Raw genomic sequence first — 19,380 nt, forward strand, 5'->3', positions numbered from 1 at the left:
TCAGTCCCCGTTCGTGGGCGAGGTCCAATCGGGGAAAGGCAGACATGGAGGACGCGGATTGGAGGCTTGCCCGGGGGGTGGAGTAGTGTGGTTGGAGGCTATTGGTCCGCGCGGGGACGGCGGGCGGGGGCGGGCCCTGCCGGGCCCTGCCGGCGGCCCGCGTGGGGGGTGGGCTGGTCTGGCCGGCATGATCCGGGCTGGGCGCTTGTGCCGGGGCTTGGGGCGCCCCCGCCCCCTCCCGCTGCCCGCCCCCGCCGGGGGCTCCGCGCCACGGTCCCGCCAGCTCCGCACCGGCCTCCCGCAGCGCCGGGACCTCTTCAGAGGTGGGGGGGCCCGGGGGGCTGGGGCGGAGATGGGAGGGGGAGTCTCCGGGCTCGGCTGAGGGGGGGGGTCCGGGCTCGGCTGGGGGCTGGGGCGGAGATGGGAGGGGGAGTCTCCGGGCTCGGCTGAGGGGGCGGGGTCCGGGCTCGGCTGGGGCGGAGATGGGAGGGGGAGTCTCCGGGCTCGGCTGAGGGGGGGGGGTCCGGGCTCGGCTGGGGGCTGGGGCGGAGATGGGAGGGGGAGTCTCCGGGCTCGGCTGAGGGGCGGGGGTCCGGGCTCGGCTGGGGCGGAGATGGGAGGGGGAGTCTCCGGGCTCGGCTGAGGGGGGGGGGGTCCGGGCTCGGCTGGGGGATGGGGGGGGGGGTCCGGGCTCGGCTGGGGGCTGGGGCGGAGATGGGAGGGGGAGTCTCCGGGCTCGGCTGAGGGGGGGGGTCCGGGCTCGGCTGGGGCGGAGATGGGAGGGGGAGTCTCCGGGCTCGGCTGAGGGGGGGGGTCCGGGCTCGGCTGGGGGATGGGGGGGGGGTCCGGGCTCGGCTGGGGGCTGGGGCGGAGATGGGAGGGGGAGTCTCCGGGCTCGGCTGAGGGGGAGTCTCCGGGCTCGGCTGAGGGGGGGGGGTCCGGGCTCGGCTGGGGGATGGGGGGAGTCTCCGGGCTCGGCTGGGGGCTGGGGCGGAGATGGGAGGGGGAGTCTCCGGGCTCGGCTGAGGGGCGGGGGTCCGGGCTCGGCTGGGGCGGAGATGGGAGGGGGAGTCTCCGGGCTCGGCTGGGGGGGGGGGGGGTCCGGGCTCGGCTGGGGGCTGGGACGGAGATGGGAGGGGGAGTCTCCGGGCTCGGCTGGGGCGGAGATGGGAGGGGGAGTCTCCGGGCTCGGCTGGGGGGGGGGTCCGGGCTCGGCTGGGGGCTGGGACGGAGATGGGAGGGGGAGTCTCCGGGCTCGGCTGGGGGCTGGGGCGGAGATGGGAGGGGGAGTCTCCGGGCTCGGCTGAGGGGGGGGGGGTCCGGGCTCGGCTGGGGGCTGGGGCAGAGATGGGAGGGGGGGAGCCCGGCCTCGGCGAGGTCCTGGGGCTCCCCATGGCATCGGGGTGCGATGTTCCGCCCAGCTGCCGCAGGACGGTCCCAGCTCCCTGGTCCGGGAGCGCCCCCAGCAGGGGCTGGGCATGGCCTGGGGCTGAGGGGTGCGCTCACCTGCTCAGCGCCCCTCCTGCCTTTGCCCTGTCGCGGATGGAGCGACTTCCCCAGCGGGCTGTGCGCAGAGACCTGCTGCCCGGGGCTAGCCACCTTAACCCGCCTGCCTCAAGGTCTCCCTGCCCTGCAAGGGGCCGGGGAAAGCCTCCTCTCATGGCTCAAGCAGAGGGCTGGGAGCCAGGACCCCTGGGTTCCATCTGCAACCTTGGGCAGGGTCCTGCCTCTCCCCATGTCTCGGTTTCCCGTCTGTATGAGGAGGGGGAGGGGGGTTATTTGTATTCCTGGATCAGGACCCCCTTGTGCTAGGGCTGTACAAACACAGAACGGACACTTAGCCTGGCTATCGGGCTAAATTCATTCTTGTTCCTAGAATGCTCTGAACTCAGGTAGAAGGTGCTAGAGGTGGGCAAAGTGTCACCCCATGGGCACGTGGTGCCAGGCAACCCAGGCTCCCCTATGTTAATCGGAGTTTGTCACAGCGGCTGGGTTCACTATTAACCCACCTTTCATATTTTTCCTACAACTTTAGTCTCTTGTGGCCAAGTTGCTCCCCAGCAGCCTCGTCATTGGTGTCTCTCCAGTGGGTAATTCAGCCCCTTAATTTTAGCGTTAAGAGGCATGTAGTGGAGAGGCCACTGGATGGGACTCAGAAGAGCTAGGTGAACTTCCTGGCTCTGCCATTGGCCTGCTGGGTGACCATGGGCAAGTCATGTCTCTCTGTGCCTCAGTTTCCCCATCTGTAAAACGAGGCTAACGATACTGACTTCCTTTATAAAATGCTTTCAGATTTGTGGCTGAAAAGCACTATATAACATTAGGTATTACTATTGAACATGTTTATAAAGACAGGTTGTTAAATTGGATTCATCCAGCTCTTAAAGATAAATACCAGGGGTCAGATTCCAACCTGGTGGTAGCGAACTTTGATCCATGTTCTGTGTAGCAATGAATATGTGATGCACAGGGGCGGTGGAAAGAGACTGAACTCTATTTCCTGGGCTCAGTTACATGACCTTGATAAGGGTTACAAAAGGTTAACAGGCTTGTCACATCGCAGTAGTCAGTGACTCCAGTGGCTACTGCTAGCTATGGGATCAGCTTTGGATGGATGCCACATGTGATAAGAAAAGAGTGACATCTTGGTCTCTGGGTTTCCATTAAATATTGGGCTGGCATTGGAACTGGATCACGTGACCATGTGCTGATCTAGATCGCTAACCTGCATGCCAAGAAGGGGACTCTAAAGCGTGTACCCCAGAATGATGCACAAAAGACTGGCCTCTGGGGAGACTAGAATTTATCCTCTTGTTTCCATGGATTCCATATATGCTGTTCTGTTGCATATTCAAAGCAAACGTAACCTCTGTGTGGGTCCCACGCAGCAGAGAAATAAAACTACCAGTGACTGCAGCAAGCTGGGTGGTGACCTGGACATGACATGATATAAGAGAGAAGATGCTTTTTTATTGAATCTCAGGCCAGTTGTCAAAAAAAAAAAAACTCTTCCAAAACTACCATCGCCATTGGCAGTGTTGTCTCCCTTGTTGTCAGTCTGAGCAGAGAAGTCAGGGAATGAATGGGGAGCTGGGACTCAAGTAATTTCTTGGCCCCAGGTGGTCCCTCGAGGGCAAGACTGAGGCCGTATTGGCTGGGCAGTGACAGGGCACCTGCAGAACCTGAACAGAAAAGTTGATTTCCAGGGTTGTCAATTAAGTGGATTCAGTGCAGGTGAAAAATGCTCAACAGAGAAAAAAGTCAATGTAAACCATAGAATATCAGAATTGGAAGGGACCTCAGGAGGTCATCTAGTCCAACCCCCTGCTCAAAGCAGGACCCATCCCCAATTTTTGCCCCAGATCCCTAAATGGCCCCCTCAAGGATTGAACTCCCAACGCTGGGTTTAGCAGGTTAATGCTCAAACCGCTGAGGTATCCCTCCCCCACTTCCAAGACTGGACTGAGGAGCATGTGGTATTTACACGGTAAGGCTTGATCAAAAAGGATGCTGTCAGACTGAGCAGTGAGCCTAAGAAGCAAGGAGTCCCATAGCTGGGATTACACTGGGTCTGAGAGCCAGAGACTGCTCTGCTCCTAGCACCATATAGACTAAATCTGGGTCTCTCCAGCAGCAGAGTTCCTGTGGAGTGTAGCTTTCTTATAGGCTGGGGTGATCTGGGATCATTAAGGGCTTTAGAGGTTAGGACCAGGACCTTAATTTCTGTCCTGGACCAAACGGGGAGCCAGTGGAATGTACAATACACACGTGTGACGTGTTCATATTGGCCTTGGTTAATGAGATATGCTGTTGCAGGCTGAGCCATGTCAGTTTAATTTAGCCCTAGATTGAATGAGGTGCAGTCATCTAGCACGCAGGTGGTGCTGTGAATCTCAGTGGCTATATCCTCATCTGAAAGCAGGGAAGGCGGTTTCCTGCCACACAACGAGGGAAGGAAGAATTCCTCGCCCTAGTGGTAATCTCTGCATCCACCTGCTTGGTCTGATGGCTCAGTTGTAGGTGAAGTTAGAGCACTTCAGTCTTTCCCCTTCCTAAAAACATCATTTGTGACTTTCCTGGGTTGAACCAGAGCCAAACGATCTTTGTCCACCTGCAGAACTCCCCCAGTTGTCGGGACGTCTTGGGGATGGCAGAGGCTGTATCAGTGGAGAAGGGAGATGTGCCGTTATCTGCATGTCACTAGAGCCTGGGCCTCGTGACTTTACCACATGGTTAATGGAAAACAGAGAAGGGAAGTGTGTCTTGAGCCTTGCCTGAACTTGCCCAGCAAACGCAGTGCCCCTCTGCCTAACGCTGCCCCGCTCTCCCTGCGTTACACTTGCATAGCCCTGTTTGGGCTGGTGATTGCTCCTGCTGTCTGGATTTCTCATGCTGGAAGAGGGTGAGCCAGCTAACAATCCCGTCTCTCTTTACAGACCTGGAGAAGGAGGTGGTGAAGTTCCAGAAGAAGTTAAAAGAGAGCCTCCCGGGCAGTGATTGGGACCCCATGGGTACCACAAAGGGTCTCCCTCCTGAGCGCGCAGATGTGGTCATTGTGGGGGGAGGGGTGATGGGTTGGTCCGTGGCCTACTGGTTGAAGGCGCTGGAGCCCCGGAGAGATGCGCTCCGAGTGGTTGTGATTGAGAAGGACCCAATGGTAAGTTACCCCTGGGAAGGCTACCACTAAAATATGCAGCATCCCGGAGTCTCGTTTAGGCAAGGGTTTAGAAAATGAGCTGAACTCCAAGTGCTGTGGCTGCACTGCAGACCCAACCCACCATGTCCCCCTCCTTGCACCAGGTCTCCCTCCCCACACAAGGAAGATTCGCGTCCATAAAAGGTGAGCATCTTAGCCACCAGAGCAGTTGGGGCAGTGGAATGGGCTCCCCCGGGAAGGGCTGGAGGCTGCAGAGACTGATCAGAGAAGGGGTCAGTGGGGAAGGAGTTAGTGACTGGCCCTGCAGAATCATAGACTATCAGGGTTGGAAGGGACCTCAGGAGGTCATCTAGTCCAACCCCCTGCTCAAAAGCAGGACCCATCCCCAATTAAATCATCCCAGAGATCAGGGTTGGGCCGGGTGATTCAGTAGTGACTCTAAGACCAGCATACAGGGGGTTACAATGTTCCAGCCCATTTATTTTGATCAAGGACTCCCATGTTCCATGGTGTTAAAATAGATCAGCACCTGTGTGTTCAAGACATTGCTTGGGCAGAGCCAGGACACACCAGTAGGTCACTTGGCCTCTGCTGTGTCTGCATTGGAGCTTGATAAATTTAAGAATGGGATTGTATGGGGCTGCCTGTACTGACGCAGGAGGTCCCTTCCAGTCCTGAGATCTTCTGATTTGTCTTTGCATCTGTGAGTTCGTCCTTGTTCCTCACCATCCTATTTCTTTACCCATTAATGACCAGGATGGGGCTGCTGCGGGCTTTGGCCACCCATAACGGGGTAACTGCATCCCTGCTCTTTTAGGGTCTCCCTAACGTCTAGGATAACCCCCTGCAAATGCTGGGCTAGGGACAGCATGTGGGGGCAGGGCTTGCTAATGCGAGATGCAGCCTCAAGGTCAGTGGTTGGACTCCAGCCCAGGTTGGAAGGGACCAAAAGTTGATGCCATCTGCAAGATGTTTGGTGGCCTCTCCAGTTCCCAAAGGGCAAGTGCCCACATCACCCCGTTGATAATCTCAGGAGGCCAACACAGGAGTGAATGGTTCATGGAAACTGATCTCCCCTCTGCTCACTAGAGGGAGTTTGCAGGGTTCCTTGGTAGAGCAGCATCAGGGGATTGTTTCACAGCTGCTACTTGTCCTGGCTTTGCTCCGTGAACAGGCAAGTTCAGTCCCCAGGGCTGTTGGGCCCGGGCCTTTCACCAGCACTAGAGCCTGTGAGAGGGAAGAACTGAAAACTAGCTGCCTCGTTTCTGTTCTGGTAACTCTGCCATCCTGACCATCCTTCCCCTGCCCCTTTGGCTTCCCTACAGTACTCGCAAGCCTCCACGGTGCTTTCTGCAGGAGGGATTCGGCAGCAGTTCTCCTTGCCAGAAAACATCCAGATGTCCCTCTACTCAGCATTCTTCCTGCGCACGATCAACGTACGTTACGCTGGCCAAGGTCTGAAGGGAGGCGCTAGGGCCCTGACTCTCCAGGGGCCTCAACGCCTGCAAGCGCCGTGCTAGAGAGAGTTTGGAGTCAGGAAGCGTAGGGGAGCTACAGGCATGCTGAACCCCCTTGTCGCCATGGCTGCAGATGGAGCGTAGTATAGTTCATTTAATTAGCTGTGTGTGTGACAATGTATTCGCTGCTGCATTGCTTATACCTGCTTGTGGGCCTGGTGTAAATCCGGAGTGGCTCTGGATTTACACAAGTGTCTCACATCGCTATTTCACCTGTCTCTCTTCTGGGAGAGAATGATCAGTCAGTGGCCTATGCTTAGTAATACCTCGGGCTTTCTGTTGTTCTTTGTGTGCTGAAGCACAGTACAAACAGTAACCAGGCCACATTCTGCGTGGCCACGCAAGGGATCTAGGTTCGAGTCCCATCTTCGCTCCCAAGCTGACAAGTGCTGGGAAATGTACGTAGGTGATGCTGTCGATCACTAGGGAGACTGAGGGGGCCTATGCAGCTTGTCAGCGACCCCTCTGGCAGAGCAAAAAGCCGCACTGACGAGCTCAAGGGAGGTCTCTAGCAGAGGAGGACAGGTCATTCTGAGGGGGTTGCCAAACCAGAGCAGCTCCTCCATTTTACGGGGAGATAATGCAGTGATGGTCTCTTGAATGGGTCCCAGGTCCTTCTCCCTCTGCGTCTGCCTGAATCAGATCAGTGACTGGAGTGTTGACGGGAGCTCTCTGTCCCCAGGAGCATTTGGGGGTTGTGAACGAGCCGCCCATAGATATTCAGTTTAACCCCTCGGGATACCTCTTCCTGGCCTCGGAGGACAGAGCTGCCGTGTTGGAGGAGAACGTGCACATTCAGAGGTACAGCCCCTCGGCGGGTGAAACAGTGGGAGCTGGGAAGCGAGGCAGTGGATGTAGTGGCTGATATTGGCCAGCCAACCTTGTTTCAAGGCTGAGCTTGATAAGTTTATGGAGGGGGTGGTATGATGAGACTGCCTACAGTGGCATGTAGCCCATCTGCGACTGCTAGCAGCAGATATTTCTGATGGCTGGTGATGGGACACTAGATTGGGGAGGAGGGGCCTCTAAGTTACTACAGCAAATTCTTTCCCAGATGTCTGGCTGGTGGGTCTTGCTCTCAGTGTCTAACTGGGGGGGTTGGGAAGGAATTTTCCACTGGGTCAGATTGACAGAGACCCTGGGAGTTTTTCTCCTTCCTCTGCAGTGTGGGGCACGGGTCACTTGCTGGTTTAAACTAGTGTAAATGATGGATTCTCTGTAACTTGAAGTCTTTAAACCATGATTTGAGGATGTCAGTAACTCAGCGAGAGGTTAGGGGTCTATTACAGGAGTGGGTGGGTGAGGTTCTGTGGCCTGTGATGTGCAGGAGGTCAAACTAGATCATCACGATGGTCCCTTCTGGCCTTAAAGTCCCTGGATAGCGAATTCTGTAGCAAAGGGCCTTCTACTGAGAATGTCCAGCCCTTGTGACCTTTACACTGTGGGTCTCCAGATGAAGCGTCCCTGTGTGAGGAGCAGGAAGAGAGATGGACTTGAGCTAGCTGGGACCTAGCACATGAAGGGGTTTAGGGATGAGGAGCCTTGTACCATTAGCATGGGGAGGAGGTCTGGAGAGAGAGAAGCAGAACTGCTATCAAGTTACGGTAAACATCCTGGATTTCCATTTTTTTCTCCTAGTGGTTATGCTTCATTCTCTCCAGATCTTCTCCCACGTGTTTCCTAACAATAGCTGTATCAGGACTAAAACCAGCGTGTTCTAATGTATATTTAATGGCTTTTCAGGGCTGAAGGAGCTGAGGTCTGCCTTCTGTCACCAGCACAACTGAAGAAGAAGTATCCATGGATAAATACCAATGATGTGGCTGTGGCATCCTATGGTATCTAATTGCTAGACCCCTGCTCACCCCATGGGGGAATGGAACTCCCTTTGCACATCAGTCTCACTAAATATTAGAGGAGTAAAATTAAAAAGAAAATGTAACAGATGTTTCTGAAACTACGAAAGGAACTGAAAAGACCAGCTTTCATTTCAAGGGCCAATCCTGCTGTTAGATATTAAGTGCAAAACTACACCTAAATGCCATGTTAGGGCTGAAAAATCAAAGTCCAGAGTAAGAGAGTGCCAAAAATTAAGGTTTCTGATAAATATTTAACGCAGCTTGTTACATGTCTGTTTCATGGCACATCTCTAATAATAAAACCAACAGTATAACAGGGCTTTCATTTAACAAGGCAGATGGGAATATCATTAAGATTGTATGTACAATATGGCCATGTAAACGTAACTTTTGGGTGGTTGATTTCTCGATTGTACACTAATATTTAGGTTTTTGCATTTAATTTCCCTGTTTTTTCCTTGGGGAAATAGAGGGGAGAAACTCGGCAATACTTTTTCTGACCGATCTGCAGAGAACACGCTTAACTGAAGGCATCACTGCATCAGACTGGGGAGGGGGACTAGAATTCAGATGCATTTGCGTAGAGATGCTGACTTTACATTTTCACACCTCCAAAATTATCGTACTGACTTCCTTTAAATTTGAACTGTTTTCCCTTCCCCATTGAGGTCTATAAATCAAGCCAAGTTTAAAATTTCTAGCTTCACCCATTTGAGTTATCGGAGCATAAAAATGCTCAGTTGGAATGTGTGGGGAAAGTGTTTTATCTTCCTGGCTGCTTGACTTGGAAATAACAGGACTGATCTCATTCAGACTCTCCAAACAAATTCACCTTTTGGATGAGCCCAAACACGGAACCATACAGACCAATGAGAATTTGTTTGGCAAGACTGAAAAACAAAAATGGAGGTAGAATGGAAGCTGGAATTCACCCTTCATTAAAGTGCTCCTTCCTGGGAACTGGTGTAACTTTTATGTAACTATAAGTTAAATACTTGTCTGTTGCTGAATGATACCTGTATATTAAAGAAAAAAATTGATACCTTAAGCAGCAATAAACTCTAGTTGGCCTAGCTAACTCACCTCCTCTATAAAATAGGGATAATAATACATACGTTTCTGCATAATGCATCTGCTAAACGCACAGGTATTTATGCACATACTTACCTTTGTGCCTGTGACTAATTCTGTTGACTTCAGTGGAACCTTTCATGCATAGAGTTAAGTGTGAGCACAAGTGTCTGTAGGACGGGGGCTGTACTTTGCAGGCATCCTACATGTAGGGCGCTTGTGTGGGTGAATGGTTGCTTTGTTCATGCCTGCTCTTCCATGTGACCATTTCTTCTTTCTTTAGGCCTAGAAAATGAGGGTTGGTTTGATCCTTGGTCCCTCCTCACTGCCTTCAGGAGAAAAGCAATGTCCATGGGTGTTTGTCAGTGCTTCGGAGAAGTGACGTGTAAGTGAGCCCCTCTCACTGTTTGAGGCTGGCAAGTAGTTTTGACCCCCCCTGTAGGGTTGTCGCAATACCATGTGCTGAGATCCTCCCAGCTAAGCAGCGTTGTATCTGGTCATTACTTGGATGGGAGACCTCAAAGGCGCATGTAAGGTTGCGAATCGTAGTGTTAGGGATTCGGTACTGATCCAGCTGGGTACTAGGGGTTGCTCAGCTGTTCCAGAGGTGTTGCTGAGCTGCTATCTTTAAAATAAGATGGAAAAATTAATACAGGTGATAAAATGAAATAAATAGCTGCCAAAACCACTTAAGACCTTGAATCAGAAACAAAAGTGTGTAGGTGTAAGTTCTGGAAATGTATTTTAGAAACAATTGATATCCTCTGTTGGCCCAGATTGGAGTCCAGGATTGTTTCCCCTGCCACAGTTTGCTGGGGATGTCACAGACACTAAAGCAGTGCATGTAAGGTAACTCCTTGCCCTGCTTTTGAAATCGGGGATTTCATCAGCTGTAGTAGGAGAAGCAGAGTGCTGAGCTTAGGGCTTGGAACCAAAGGCTTTTTACCTGCCAAACATTTAATTAAAAAATAAACAGACAAACCTGCCAAACGTTTTCTAGTCCATTTCCTCATGTGCTCTTTTCAAATTATAGTAGATGAAGCATTGGAGAATATCTCCTGTAAGGAACAGTGCAGGCCTGTTCTCAGCGACTCACCTAAATGGTACCACATGGGACAGTCCATTTCTGATGCCTTTGATTCTATGTTAAATTCCATGGCTGTCTATCTGAAGAACTGTGGAATGGGTAAATGAGCAGATGGGGATTAATGGAATAAGGACAGAGCTGGGAGTCAGGGGACAGCCGGTCTATACCTAGCTCTGCCACAATATCACTACGTGACTTTGGGCAAGTCACTTAATCTCTCTGTGTCTTTGTTTCTCCATCTGTAACATGTGGCTAAGGACAGTTATCTATCTTTGTAAAGAGTTTTGAGATCTATGGCTGAAAAGCACTGTATGAGAGTCAAGTATATTTACAGCATCTATTATCCATTATCTCTGATGTATTCTTGGTCTCGGGTGGTTTAGCACAAGTTAGATTTCTCCGTAATCTGTCTAGTGATTTTTCCCCCCCCCGTTTTGCTGTGACTCGCTCGTGAGCTGTGTGCCTGCCCGTTACCGATCACTGTACGGTACAGATCAGTGAGTGAACACAGGGACAGAGCAGGGATCATGAAATGTACTGAAAACAAATAAACAGCTGTTAGAGATTTTAGTTTGAATGTAAATGGGACTGTAGGCTATTCTCTAGCAGTGATGGGTAATTCTGCACTGTGGAGAGCTGGTCTTTGTGTGTTACTTACAAGCTGTGCAAATTAGCCAGTTGTGCCTGCTGCAGATAGGCCCAGATCCTCAGAGGTATTTGAAGGGAGTGAGCAAATTGCTGTTTGCTGCATGTTTTTTTCTGTTTCTCTTTCCCAGCCTTTACCATCTCCTCCCGAGAAATAATGACGCCTGAGGGGGAGCTGACCTTCTCCCGCATTAATTATGTCCGCGTAAGTAATCCCCCAGTGGTCTGGTCCCACTGGTAGTGTCATGTCTCAGACAGGAGAGATCTGTGATGCGTCCTGGGCTTGACCCTACTGATCACCTGCGTGGAAGAAAAATGATGATCTCCTAAGACATACACACTAGGGGGCTGAGTGGGGGTCATACAGTTAACCCTGACCTGGGGATATTTTAACAGTGAGGGTAATTGGCCATTAGAACAGCTCCTTGAGGGTCGTGGTGGGTTCGCCATTACTTGGAGTTTTTCAGATTGAGACTGGGTGGCTTCCAAAAACCTGCACTGTAGTTCAGCCACAAGTCACGGGGCCCGGTGCAGAAGTCACGGGGCAGAATCCCCTGGCCTATGCTACACTGGAGGTCAGACTGGATGATAGCTGGTCCTTCTGGTCTTGAAATCCGAACACACTGCATAACTGAAAAAGCTTCCTTCTCCTTTGTGTGGGGCCACGTGTCCGTGGGAGCCAGGGTACCAACACAGCGATACCTCCTAGTCCAAGAACCTAGGCAGTGGGTTTCCAGAGGTGGTGGGACTCCAGATTCTACTCCCACCTCTGCCAGGGACTCATTGTGTGATGCTCCCTCCATGCTTCATTTTCTCCCCACTCCCCCCAGTGAGGTAAGTCACTAATATTATCTCACTTTAACAGATGGGGAAACTGAGGCACAGAGTGATGATGGGACTCACCCAAGACCACGTTCTGAGTCAGTGGCAGAGCCGGGAAGAGAACTGGGTTCTCTTGCGGCCCAGCCTCATGCTATAACCACAAGACCATCTTTGTCTCTCCTCACTGCTTCCTGCTCTCCAGCACCCTATGCACAGCCGCTCCTGCCCTCCCCCTTCTCTTGCTCTGCCCCATGAAGCAGTGGCTCCCCAACATCTGTTTCCAGTGCAGGGTAATTCGGGGGGCAGTTCCCCTCTTTATTCCATGACACCCGCTCCAGTGCAGCGCTGTTGCTCTGCCTGGAAAGCCTTCAAGGGGCATCTGGCACCCAGGGCTCTTTGGGGTCTATTAAGCTCACTGCTCTCCCCCTTGTGCCTTCCAGGTCCACATGCCCAACAGTTTGGAATACCAGCCCGTGGAGTGCTCCCTGGTGGTCAATGCAGCTGGCCCCTGGTCACAGAAGCTGGCCGAGATGGCCAGCGTTGGGATCGGGCCACCCGACACCCAAGAAGGGATCAAGCTACCCGTGGAGCCCAAGAAAAGGTGCAGGTTAAATAACGTGGCGTGGGTGGGATTTGTGACACAGGATCCTTGGATGTGTGAGGTGTGGGCATTGATTTGCACATTCAGGTTTGATTCCTTCTCCAGGGACTCCCATATCTCCCCCAAGGGGGTGAGCTGGGGAAGAGCCAAGTGAAGCTTCAGCGCAAGAGCTGACTAGGTTAAGCGGTCAAATGAGGTGCGTTCCCTCAGGGCGACTCCGCTGTGCTCGGGACCGTAGGGCGGCCAGAAATACCCTGCTCTCGGTTCTGTTGCTCTGGGAAGGTGGACAAGCAGAAGCCTTGGAAATTGGGAAGGCCTGGGAGGTTGGATTCTGACTGCCTGGCTTGGGTGAACACTGGCATAGTGCCCGGCGCTGTCCAGGAGGCGGATAAAAAGGCAGCCCCTGCCCCAAACTGCTCGTACCTTCCGGAAACTTCTTCCCTGGGTCTGCTCTGGCTCCCAGGGCTCTGGCTGAACCCCGGGAAGAGGTGGGGGTTGGCCTTCAGTCCCTTAGCCAACTCACCCCGCCCCCGCTACCCCCAGGTATATCTTTGTGTGGCACTGCCCTGATGGGCCTGGCCTGGACTGTCCCATGCTGGTTGACACCACGCAGGCTTATTTCCGCCGGGAAGGCATGGGAGGCAACTACTTGGGAGGCCTCAGCCCACCAGAGGTGAGTCAGTCGGGGTCTCGAGGCAGTCGTAACCAGCGAAGCATCTCGTAAAGGGGGAAGTGGGGAGGGCTCAGCGGGGGAGCGATAGCCCCGTAATCGGGGGCGGGGGAGCAATGGCCCTATAGATATGGGGGGAACTGGATTTAGTGACGTCAGACTGCCCCCGCAGTCAGGACATGCCGTGATGCATGCCCCTCCCCTCACCCACAGCAACGGGCAACTCGCACCGTGGAGGCAGTCTGGGTTCAGTTAAACGGGAACCAACAGAGGGGGAGTGTTTTCAGTCGCTCACCAGCGCCCTCTCTGGCTGATTGATTCAGCGTTGATGAACTGCAGGGAGCATCCCGTCCTAGGAGGGAAAGGCTGCAGTGCAGGACTCAGGAGGGGGACGGTGTAATGGAAACGGCTTTTGGCAGATCCGAGTCTCCCCTCATGGACTGAGCGGCTCTGCTCCTACGCTGTCAGACACAGCCCTGGAGCACACATAATCGGTCCCTTTGGAGTGGGGAATTTTCCATGGCAGCAATGGGGCTCGGCAGCGTCTCTCCAGCATCAGGAGCAGATGCGTCCACCCCATCCTTACAGAATCCCAGACTCGCCCGGGTCCAGTTACAACCTCCCTGGGAGCTCTCAGTGCTGGAGCTCCACAGGAGCCGAATGGAACCAGCCCGCCCCCACCAGCGTCCCTGGACAGTGACCTGCTCCCCTAGACTGGGCTCTGTAACCCCACAGCCAGCACCCAAGCCCAGCTCCGTCACACTGCCATGCAGAACAGCCCTGCTGCCCCCTGAATGCTTGTTCTCGAGCCGCCTCTCCCAGCTCAGGCTGCTAACAGGTAGCTCCCTGCTGAGCTCTGGCACCAGGGCCGTGGGTCGCCGTCTGGGTGACAAACCCTGTCTTTGGTCCCACCCCCAGGAGGAAGAGCCAGACATCCAAGACCTGGAAGTCGATCACAATTTCTTCCAGGAGAAGATCTGGCCCCGTCTGGCCCATCGGGTGCCGGTGTTCGAGTCCCTGAAGGTAACAGGCCTGTGCATCCCTGTGCTTGTTCACCTTGAGAAAAGAGGAGGAAGTGAACGTCTCTCCCTCTCTCTCCCCGTCCCGGTGGGGCTGGTCCGTGACTTGGAGAACCCCGGGGAAGGGGAAGGTTTGCCGATGTGATCGGATGGCAGTGCAGGAGCGCCCAAGCTGGCAGGGCTACAGCAGCTCGTATCCCTGCGGCGGTATCAGGACGGGTGGCTGGTGGGGATGATAGGCCAGTGAGAGGAGCGTCAGGAGCTACTTTAAAGTGACAGCCCTGGAGGTGGGAGGCCTCTGTCCTCGAAGTGGGAACAACACAGAGCAAGCTTCCCCCTCGTGCAGCCCTCCCCATGAGACACTCCTCAGGCGTGAGAGGTGAGTTTGGTTGATCTGTTCATTCCTGGGCCTCCCGGCTGCGGCTGCCAACATGGGGGGCTAGGGGGTGTCAATGCCAGTGTGAGGTGGGGTTTCCTGGTGGATAGGTCAGTCCCACTGGCAGAAGGCCTGCAAGGCCCTGAGTGTGTGTTCTTTGGGCAGGTGAAGAGTGCCTGGGCTGGCTACTATGACTACAACACGTTTGACCAGAACGCCGTGCTGGGCCCTCACCCGCTGGTGGAGAATATGCTCTTCATCACGGGGTTCAGCGGGCACGGGCTGCAGCTGTCGCCAGCGGCAGGCAGGGCTGTGGCCGAGCTCATTCTGGAAGGCAAGTTCATGACCATCAACATGGAGAAGTTCTCCTTCAACAGGTTCGTCTCTGGGGAGCAGGTCCTCGAGAGGAACATTATCTGAGAGCTTGGAACGAATCAGCCAGTTGGTGGGTCCCACCTCCTCTCCTCCCCAGAGCCGTAACACTCTGTCTGCTCCCATGAGCATCTCGGAGCTCTGCAGCCTGACGCCAGCTTGTTAGTTCAGGATCCTGATTGGAAACTGAGGTACGGAGAGAAGTGACTTGCCATAGGCCATGTCGTATGTTGGTGTCTTAGCTGGGAATAGAATCCAGGCCCCTGCTCTACTCACTGGACAGTGCTGCCTCTTGGAGCTGTTGGTTTTAACTCCTGAATCCCTCTCTCCCAGCTGTTGGCCCAATCACACCATTAGCTGCAGGAGAAAACGCGTGCTCCTGCTCAGTGATGGAGATTGCAGCACCAGGCTAGCAGCAGCCTGTACTCAGACACCCTTTCTACCTGCCTGGTGTCCCGGACATCTCTCGAGGTCTCTGGTGCTGGCTCATCCGGCCCAGAGATTGACAGCATCTGCATATCCCACAAACCATATACAGACCTCCGATAATTGCTGTGTCCAGCTACTGCTAATATGAGCCAGATTCGGCCTGGTGATATGAGGTAAAAGGCCCCACATCCCACTTCACCCCTCGGAGCCATTCACTCCCTGATCCCGCAGCAGAAACAGGCTCTCTCTCCATCAGAGCCTGTGGTATATCTACCTGTTCCCTGTGCCTAACCTCTCCAGGCTCCAAAAGGCACCAGCTCTCTTCTAGGCTCTGCTTATGCTGGGAACAGAAATTAACTGATTGGTTCCGCAGCCTATTGTCTTCCAACTCCTGCATGTAGGGTGAAGTCCTTAACAGCTGGGTGACTAAGAATGGCCTGCATTCTGTTAGAGGCTCTTCTTATGGACCCATGGATCTTAGAGTGCTTTATCTTTATCCCACCCTCCTGTTTCTTTGAGGCCTCATTTTTCTGATCAAATTCCGATTTGGCTAATCATTCTGCCTACCTCCATAGCCCTTCCAGTGCCCCTTTTCTACAGTTGTCTTCACTTCTGATCCCAAACTATTGTATGCTGTTATATGGATGTCACATTCCAGCCCAGAGGTGGCTGAATTCCAGCATTACTTAAAATGGTCCCTGTGTGTAGAATTTTAATTCCCCCCCCGCCCCTCCGGGGTTGCAAAATGCTTTGGTGCCCTTTGGACTGAAGGCACTATAGGAACGGAAGTTCATTGGCACTGTTGGTCTTGGAGGAGGTGGAAAACAAACCTCCCCCCACAACATGTGTCTTTACAGCCAGTGTCTTGTTATTGGCTGTAGCGATCCTCCCCTGAACGCCCTCAGGAGCACGCCATAGCAGCGTCCAGATTCACAGAGCATTAACTTCCCAAAGTGTTCTGAGATTCTTGACTGTAAGGTGCCAAGAGGAGCAAAAACTCATGAATCCCTGCGAGGAGCTGGACTACTAATTGCTCATTCTTCCTGTTGTACGTGGAGCACTGGCCAAGGCAGGAGGATAGTGCTGCTCCTCAGCCAGGGACTGACTGGATTACTGCTGGGGGAATTCTGTGCCACTGCGCATGTGCAGAATTTGTCTCCCGCAGATTTCTTTGCTTCCTCACAGAAAAATGACTTTCTGACAGGGAAGCAAAGGGAAGCCACAAGAGCAGTCATAGGACTCCCCCCCCCCCCCCCCGCTCCTCCCCCCAGCTGTATGTTTCAGGTGCCCAGGGCAGCTGGCAGAGAGGTACATCACTGGGGGGCAGGAGGCAAGATGGGAAGACCCAGCTGGTGGCTCCTACCCCGTGCCTGGCTCAGCTGCTAGTCCCGGCTGGGCTGGGGAGAACGGGACTTCCTCTTCCCCTGCACAGTGTCCGAGGCCAGGTCAGACCCATCCCCAGCTTTCTCCCCTGGCTGTAGGAAAGTCTCCAAACTGCCCCCTCACCCCACACTCTTCCTTCACCTATCGCTCCTGAGCTGCAGGGGGAGGGATCACTGTACAGGAAGCTGCTCCCCCTTCTGCCTAGACCCCCTCATACCCAGACCCTCTGGCCAAGCCTCACTTCCCCCATGCTCAGAACCCTGCTCCCCCTGACGACAAACCCCACTCCCTGCACCTGGACCATCTGGACAAGTCACCCACACCTGGATTCCCCACCACACTGAGCATCACTCCCTCAGCATCTGGACACCCCCACCCCCCTCCCACTAAGCTCCCCACACCCAGACCACCACCCCTGCTGAGCCCCAACCACCTTCACCTGGACCCCCTTGCTGCGTCCCATTACCTTTGCACCCAGAACCCCCCAACAAGCCCCTCTCCATCCAGAACCCTGCACTTGGATCTCCCACTGAGTTGCCCCCACCCAGCTTGCCCCACCCAGAGCCCTCTCAACCCACACCTAGATTTCCCCCCCACACACACACTTGGATCCGCCTGTCTCCCACACTTGGTGCACCTGGCACAGAGGGGCAGGGCCCTGGGGTGTTTCTGGGGTAGGCCAGTCCTTGCCCTGTCTCAAGGTTGGGTGCAGCCTCACTGCTGAGTCCATGTTCTGGGGGAGCTGAACAGTGATCTCCCACCTCTGTGCAGCTAGGGGCCTATGCTCCCCAATACCATGCTCGAGCAACCACATTAATTTGACAAATAAAATTTGCCAAATTTTGCAGAATTTTTAACTTTTTGGTGCAGAATTTTTTAATTTTTTTGGCGCAGAATGTAACCTGTTGATGTTACTTAGTGCTGACTCCATTTCAGAGGAACAGAAGTGAAGTCAGGGGTCTGCATGACCCAGAAAAGGAAAATCAAAGCTATTCCAGAGGTGACCGATCACAGCTGGCCCAGATGTGCAAGACACACACTGCTGATCTTCCCTGACTGGCACAGCATGGCCTGGATGCTTGGGCTGACTAACAGCTGAGCTGCTGCCAAACCCAGCCTGGTTTGAGATGGGCTTTCCCTGGGAAGTGGCCATTGCTGGCGGTGGTCACCCCTGCCTTGGGCTAGGAACCAGCAGGGCCAGGCTGTTGCTGTCTAGAATGCTACCACAGCTTTGAGCCCACCCTTGCCTTAAGATGAGTGTGATGCCTGGGGGCCACAGTTGGGCACAGGGGGAGGAGGAGGAGGAGTTTAGAATGGGAAATAGCTCCCAGCTGCTGTCCCATCCCAAGAGTGCTGCAATCTTCTAGGAGATGACCCAGGAAGGCTGTGCCCCTCACCTACCTCACTGCCTCTGTGCCGCTCCAATTGCATGTTAGAGCTTTGTACCAGCTCCTCACTTGTGATCTGTACTGAAATAAAGTCATGATGCAGTGTGGGGCTGTGATGGTGGTGGTTGTGGGTATGTGTGTGGGGCTAAGGACAGTCTGCTCACTCCCCTGCAGGGCGGTACTGCACTTACACTTCATCCAAAGTCACAGGGAAAACTCCCATCAGCTTCAGTGAGCTGTGGTGCAGGGCCTGGCTGAGCCTGCGCACCAGCCCCTGCCCTGTGTCACTGGCAAACCACACTGGGAGAAAGTAAGGAAGCCTGCGTAGAGCAGGGCTGTATGGGGGACCTGGGCTTGCATTTGCATCCCAGCTGGGCTGCTTACCAGACAGCTGGGAGGGGATTCAGCTGTTTTAAGGCTCTGCAGTCTTCGAGGGATGCTTTAGAGCACTGTGACCAAGTGGCCCACTCCACAGCCCCCAGCTCAGAGCTGGCCCCTCAGCTGCCCTCTAAACACTTCCTGTCCCAGAACTCCAGCTGGGTGGTGATCTATGCCCAGTTTCCATCTTCAGAAGCATGTGGTAGATGGATGGTATGTGCTACATTGAGGCTTTGCAGAGGGTTCTTAAACCCCATTGCTCTTCCTTTAATAGCACAAGGAATAGATCTATATAAAAATAACTCCACACGCTTCCCTGCTTTGCTTTCCTCACCCCTCTAGCATGTTCCTAGCATGTGGCCTGTGTTCAGAACCATGGAGACTTCTCTCCCTAGCCCGCTTTCTCCTAGATCAGCTGGTCCATCCACTTCCTCTTTCCTACCCAGCATTTCCTCTTGTGGCTCAGTCAAAGTCTCTCTGGTTTAATATCTCCCACCACCTGGTTCCATTGTCTACTACAGGTAACTTTCTGTTCTCCTAAACCTGGCCCCAGCCTCCTGTAGACAAACTGAGGGGGAAGTGGCTACCTCCAGCTCCAGTTGGCTGCCTTAGCATTATCTTTTAAGCAGCTTGAGAAGTCATGAAAGTGAAGTACTTACCCCTTGTCCTTAGTCTGGTGGGTACCTGTACCAGGTCCTGCCAGCTGTGGTGGTTACATAGCAATAAGCTTGCTTACTTGATTCCCAGGACTCTTAAATCCTTCACTAAAAGCCAGCGATTGTGTCGATGTTACCATAGCACCTGGAGCTCCTACCTGTAGCCCTGGGCAACACACACACACACACAAAATATCCCTGCCCCAAAGAGTTTCCAATCTAAAACTTGTCACTATCACCCACTTAATGCATTAACAGGGGAAGGAACCCAGGGAAGAGGTAACACAGCTGATGCCTTCAGCCATGGGTCAGCTGCCATAAAGACCAGTCACTTATCTGTCTATAATGGTCTAAGTGGTAATGCTCAGCAGAGATAAATATATATATATTCAGTAAAGATTAAGGAAAGAGTGTCTACATAGCGGGGTGTAAGGCTTAAATTATCCACAA

At 53.8% G+C, this 19,380-nt stretch overlaps 1 protein-coding gene across 1 annotated transcript; it reads left to right on the forward strand.

Annotated features, from left to right (window-relative positions):
• The first annotated feature begins 119 nt into the window (after positions 1–119).
• FOXRED1 (FAD dependent oxidoreductase domain containing 1) lies at positions 120–18,005 on the forward strand. The gene is made up of 11 exons (XM_073321121.1): positions 120–323; positions 4,437–4,657; positions 5,983–6,093; positions 6,857–6,975; positions 7,918–8,012; positions 9,388–9,489; positions 10,968–11,041; positions 12,099–12,259; positions 12,803–12,932; positions 13,848–13,952; positions 14,490–18,005. The coding sequence occupies exons 1-11, from the start codon at positions 188–190 to the stop codon at positions 14,742–14,744; spliced, it is 1,509 nt and encodes a 502-aa protein (XP_073177222.1). The 5' UTR covers positions 120–187; the 3' UTR covers positions 14,745–18,005.
• Positions 18,006–19,380: the final 1,375 nt, after the last annotated feature.

Source organism: Lepidochelys kempii, chromosome 22, assembly GCF_965140265.1.
Source record: "Lepidochelys kempii isolate rLepKem1 chromosome 22, rLepKem1.hap2, whole genome shotgun sequence".
Lineage (NCBI taxonomy): Eukaryota > Metazoa > Chordata > Testudines > Cheloniidae > Lepidochelys > Lepidochelys kempii.

Excerpts from the sequence above, each read along its gene's own strand:
- FOXRED1 (XM_073321121.1), top strand. The coding sequence starts at position 188 with ATGATCCGGGCTGGGCGCTTGTGCCGGGGCTTGGGGCGCCCCCGCCCC. Across the intron at positions 6,094-6,856 it reads TCTTCCTGCGCACGATCAAC|GAGCATTTGGGGGTTGTGAA; the intron begins GTACGTTACGCT and ends CTCTGTCCCCAG. Across the intron at positions 13,953-14,489 it reads CGGTGTTCGAGTCCCTGAAG|GTGAAGAGTGCCTGGGCTGG; the intron begins GTAACAGGCCTG and ends TTCTTTGGGCAG.